Consider the following 6,016-nt stretch of genomic DNA (forward strand, 5'->3'; position numbering starts at 1 on the left):
TGATTATTTGTTCATTGCCTATGTAATGGCCAATGCTTTGGCAATACTGTACAAGTCATGCCAATAAAGCGCATTTGAATTTGAATTTGAATTAGAAATTGCATATATAAGTGTGCAATAAATTTGCATGAGTAACTAATTAATCTCATAATTATTATAAATAAACATAAATACAATAAACATAGAAAAAATAAACAGGTAACACTTTACAATAAGGTTCTACAGAATTTTTTATCATAAACGTTCAACATTATTTAACATTAACAAAGAACAATATACTTTCGCAGCATATTAATCATAATTAATCTTAATCTCAATATATAGGCTATTAATACATTTTTGAAATCAAATGTTGTGTTTGTTAACACAAGTTAATGCACTATGATGGAACAATTATATTTTTATTAACTAACAATAACAAAGATTAATAAATGCTGCAAACAATATGATTCATTGTTAATTGTTTGTTCATGATACCTAACGCATTGACTAATGCTAACTAATGGAACCTTAATGTAAAGCGTTACCAATAAATATACATAAAAGAATCTCGTTATTATGAACGTGCGGATTCATTATTACGTAACAAGTGAATTTGTACTGAAGCCAGTTTTAACACGATACAGATGATGACACGCCCACCATCTCATGAGAGTTTCAAAACGCTAAACTGGCAGAGTTTCGTCTAAAGGTGAGAATATCTTGAATTATATTTCACGTTTGCCCTTTTTACCCGTACCTAATTTGTTTCTTACTGACGCTAAGCTGTTTATAAATTTAGTTTTTTATATATGTATATATTTGGCATTCCAGCAAGACCGCCTTGAGCGTTCCAGATCGCGCGAAAAATAAGAATATTGTTTATCTTCCTGTGAAACTTACGGACGATTAAACTGGCATGTAGTATGCTCAAAAACAATACTGCACATAAAAAAAGTGTATTTGTTAAGGAACTGTTAACTTCCATTAAGTAAAGGTGAACAATGTAAATGATACCATCTCTACAGTCACAAGGAAAATGACGGAAGAATGTAAGCTGTGAGGATGTAAACAATGTTTATTTATCATATTAACCAACATATGTAGCCTTATATTCCTTTTGTAAGACATATGCGAGTTTCTCTGCGTCAATATAAACAATATATATATTTTTTTTTTTTTTTTTTTGTTTTTTTGTATGGGTTAGTTCTAAAATAATATTCATTTCAGTTGTATTATTTTGTTTATGCTCACGGTGACCTTATTTATCATTTATCAAACTGTTCACTGCAGTTTGAATAAAGATGGCAGAAATTGTGCACATGATTGACAGCGAGGTCTTCCTGGCCTTCTCTACTTATGCAACCATAGTCATCCTCAAAATGATGCTCATGAGCCCCATAACCTCATACTATCGATTGACAAAAAAGGTACCCTTTTTACTGTGTTGTATGCACTGATAACATGTTGTGGTTTTTAAAATGTATTAAACTTGTAGTACATTTCTCTCATATTGTACATACTTGAAAAGGTTTAATAGCTCCTTGACTTTTCTAAAGGTTTTTTCCAACTTGGAGGACACCAGCTTGGTCAAGACTTCTGAAGACAGAAAGAAGTTGGTCAGGGTCGATCCAGATGTGGAAAGAGTGCGAAGGTAAACATATAAACCTTTTTATGGAAAAAGTACCAGACTAGCAATTCTGGTACCACATTCTAATGCTTTGCTCTTTTATTACAGATGCCACCAGAATGACCTGGAGAACATCATTCCCTTTGTGGTAATTGGTCTTCTGTATGCACTCACAGGGCCGGATCTCTCATCTGCTCTTTTGCACTTCCGGTTGTTTGTGGTTTCACGTATCATCCACACTGTGGCCTACGTGATGGCTCTGCCCCAGCCTAGCAGAGCTCTGGCCTGGATTGTGGGGCTGTTCACAACTTTCTCTATGGCTTACAGAGTGCTCACCACTGCTCTCTTTCTCTAAAGGATAGCACTCACCTCGTTTGAAAACCTTTTGTTATCGTTTACATGCTTTTTGCAGTCTTGCGTGAAAGAATACTCATTTTTTCCTTTTTTTATTGAGCTACATTTTTAGTGTGTATTCTGTTGTCTTCCTGTGCCTCACTCGCAATGATGCTCCTGAAAACCCGAAATACCGCTTTGTACTGCTGGATAATCTTTAACAGCTCCTGGCATGCATAGTGGGATGAGTCTAATTTGATCAATACTGTACATTGCTCAAACATTTGTTTTGTTTTTTGTTACTTATTAATCACAAACTTTGATCAACAGCTTCAGATTGTTTTAGATTAGTAATCATTAATAATTTGTCCCATGTAAGTAATTAAAAACTACTCAAATCTGTGCACATTTTTAGCAGTTCTGTTCTAGTTGTGAAGGTATATGAACATTAAAGCTAGAAAATAGCATTCTGATTTCATGAAGCATGTTCATCTATAGAAACTTATAATACTAATGCAAAGTAACTTAATAGATTCTTGAAGGTTATTGTGAAAAGTTTTAAACAATTTTTTCCATACAGTTTTTTTTTTAAAGTTTATTAATGGAGTGACTTGTGTTTGAAAATAAAAGGAAAGTATTAAATGCGTTTAAAGTGTTTTACCCACTAGAGGGAGCTATCTGAATGCCCAAGTAGTACTGATGTTTTATTCATGTTTGTCTCACTTGCAATGGAAATGAATGGGGCCAATTTATTTAGGGTTTAAAGGCAGAAATGTAAAGCTTATTGTTTTATAAAAGCACTACATTAATTATTCTGATAAAACCTGTGTATTATTTGAGATGTAAAGTTTACATTGTAATTTTATAGTAGTTTTAGGGTTTATAGCGTTATGTCGTCATGGCAACAAGTTGTCAAATTTGTAGTGGTAGTGATTTTATCACGTTAAAATCATGTTAATACACATATTGTTTACGTCTTGTGGCTGTACCTTTGAAACCGTGATTATTTAGTTTATGGACTGACCCCACTCACTTCCATTGTAAGTGCCTCACTGTAACCCAGATTTTTGCTTTTTAAAAGAAAAAGAGGGAAAAGTCTAAATTAATTTTTCTGATAAACAACATTATGCAGCAAATGCTGTCGATTGAGCTTAACTTGTGTTTAACCCTGAATATCCCTTTAATACACATGGAGCACATTCATAGTTTTCCTAATATAGCTTCAGCATGCAAACACAAAGCTTTATTTCCTTTGTACTCGGTCTGATTCATCAGATAAATTATCAAATTATCCTCAACAGATAAATTAAACTATTTTTAAATACATCGGATGGTGCTCTGAAAGTAGTTTACAAAACACACGAATTCAGCCAGCAGACTGCTTAACATACTAAGGAATGATTATGATATTACTCAAATTTAAAAGCTCACCATTCACACATACTGTTGACTAACTGCAAAAAAATCAGATTTTTCAGAGAACCCCCCAGATAAAAATAAAAGACTAAAATAAATGATTCATAAATAATATTGTATGTGTTTATAATTCCATCTGGCACCAACAATCACGCCACTGTCCAAATCACTGAGATCACATTTCTTCCCCATTTTGATGGTTGATGTGAGCATTAACTGAAGCTCCTGACCCATATCGGCATGATTTTATGCTCTGCACTGCTGCCACATGATTGGCTGATTAGATAATCACATGGATGATTGTTGGTGCCAGATGGGCTGGTTTGAGTATTTCTGTAACCGCGGATCTCCTGGGATTTCCGCAGTTACAGAAATTGCATGAGGGGGACCTACACAATATTAGGCAGGTGGTTTTAATTTTGTGGCTGATTGTTGTATAACACTTTATCATCGATAGTCAAAAACATATTTTGTTTTGCATACTTTCCCTTCTGGATGACATATTTTGTTCTGGACATCTAAGATACAACATTAGATTATTCAGCCTAGCAAGCTCACAGAAAAGTAAAAAATGGCAAAATAGCAGATATAACGTTTTTGGCTATTTGGGACTTTCAGCAGCATTTATTGAAGCATAAATGAGATGTTTGTATTTGATGACTTACAGAAAGTGATTATTTTGAAAATCTTTCAAACTCATTCCTGAGAATGAGAGCTTTCATTTGATATATGACTTGTCCATTTAGGTGCTATGTGAAGGAATTTTATTTTTATATAAATATTTCTACCCATTACGTCTGGGGAGCACTTATATTCAACGCAAATGTTTTGAGACCATATTTTGTTATTTTAAGTAACATGAATGCATAAGTGATGCTTGAAAATGACAGATGCTAAGCTTTCAAATGATACCTCATATGCCTGACTTATGTACGTATATGGATACTTCAACGATTTAAGTGTAAAATCTTTTCGCGGATCTGCTGGAGATCCTTATATATATATATACACTGCTTTTCAAAAGTGTGGGGTCACTTACTTATTCTTTATTATATATATATATATATATATATATATATATATATATATATATATATATATATATATATTATTATTATTATTATTTTTATTTATTTTTTCTCCACATTTTAGAATAATAGTTTAGTCATCAGAACTATGGAAAAGCAGAAATGGAACTATTGGAATTCCAAAATAAATTTTGCCTTGCCTTGAGACTGGGTGATAAATACGCATCCGTCTCTGCATCAAGGTGAGAGGAGACAATTTTCAGCATCCTCCTCCTGTTTCATCCTTTTGTTTACATGGACCCTCTCTTGGTGATACAGTAAATACTACTACTTAGCCCCAATGTCACCACACCACACTGGCCATGCTTATGCCCTGTAAAGGCCTTTTCTCATTTGTTTTGGGTCTGTGCCCAGCTTTAGGGTGTGCAATATTTCAGTCAAGCCAAGCATTTTACAGGCAGGCCAGATGAAGAACAGCTAAACCTTTCTATGTGATCAATAATGACTGATCCACCCACAAGGGGCTCTCGTCTGGCTCGGCTCTGTTTGGGAAGAGCCGGCTCTGGCCTGGCTGAGATGCCACTTAAAGCTTGCTTTTTTTGGGGGAATCTCAAGGTTTTTGGAGTCGACCTTGAAGCTGTTTCACACGTAGGCTTTCTTTTAATGTCTGTAAGCAGAGTGAAGACTGATGGTGTCTGTGATTTTGCCAAGCTGCACATGTGCCTGGATCGATATGCAGCAACAGCTTTCCTAACAGCCAATCATATTTGAGGGTTAGATTTAGCATAAAAGGGTAGTTTGGTTATTATTTACTCACCCTCATGTCGATTCAAACCTGTATTACTTTATTTCTTCCTTGGGATACAAAAGGAGATGTTTTGCGCCTTGCATGTGAATGTGTGTGTGAATGGGTGAATGAGACACAGTGTAAAGCGCTTTGGTAACCTCTAAGGTTAAAAATAAGTGCAGACCATACAAAAGGAGATATTGGAACAACATGAGGTTGAGTAAATGATGACATTCAGATGTACATTATTGTTTGGATAGGTTAGGACTGTTTATTTAAAAGGAATGTTGTTCCAGGACCAACAAAAGACATTGATCCAGGAATACCATATTTACAGTGACCCAAGACATAGGCTCAAACATACATTGCATTGCATCTTATGGCTAACAGTGTATTCCTCCCACACTGTTTCTATATTACAACAGGCATCATATATTTCTTATATCTACCCACTGCCTTATTGTAAGGCTCGTTAAATGTACAGGCTCTTAATTAGGGAGCACTTCAAAGTCATGGTGTGGGCCAGTTTCAAGGTTTAGCAGAGATTTATATCACACAATGGCTCCATGGGTCCTGAAAAATTAATGAACGCTTAGCCGGGATCCGACTTATAGGCGACACGGCGCAATATAAATCAATTTTGAGTTCGAGCCTCGCTGTATCTGCAGGACTAGACATTTTTAGAGCATTTTTGGAGGTGCATAGGTGGCTGATTGTGGACGCTGATGGTCTCTTTGTCAACGCAGAAAGTTATTTCGAAATAGGTCATGGGGCAAGAAGTGACCGCGCGGTCTTGTAATCTTTCTGCTATGACAACATGTATCTCTACTGCTTTCTTCTCTC

General features: G+C 35.2%; 1 protein-coding gene across 1 annotated transcript; it reads left to right on the plus strand.

Moving 5' to 3' along the window:
• Nucleotides 1-218: 218 nt before the first annotated feature.
• Nucleotides 219-2,606, plus strand: LOC127637708 (microsomal glutathione S-transferase 1-like). Its single transcript, XM_052118929.1, has 4 exons — nt 219-691; nt 1,273-1,409; nt 1,539-1,633; nt 1,718-2,606. Exons 2-4 carry the CDS (start codon nt 1,284-1,286, stop codon nt 1,962-1,964), a joined length of 468 nt encoding a protein of 155 aa, XP_051974889.1. The 5' UTR covers nt 219-691; nt 1,273-1,283; the 3' UTR covers nt 1,965-2,606.
• Nucleotides 2,607-6,016: the final 3,410 nt, after the last annotated feature.

Source organism: Xyrauchen texanus, chromosome 45 (genome assembly GCF_025860055.1).
Source record: "Xyrauchen texanus isolate HMW12.3.18 chromosome 45, RBS_HiC_50CHRs, whole genome shotgun sequence".
NCBI lineage: Eukaryota > Metazoa > Chordata > Actinopteri > Cypriniformes > Catostomidae > Xyrauchen > Xyrauchen texanus.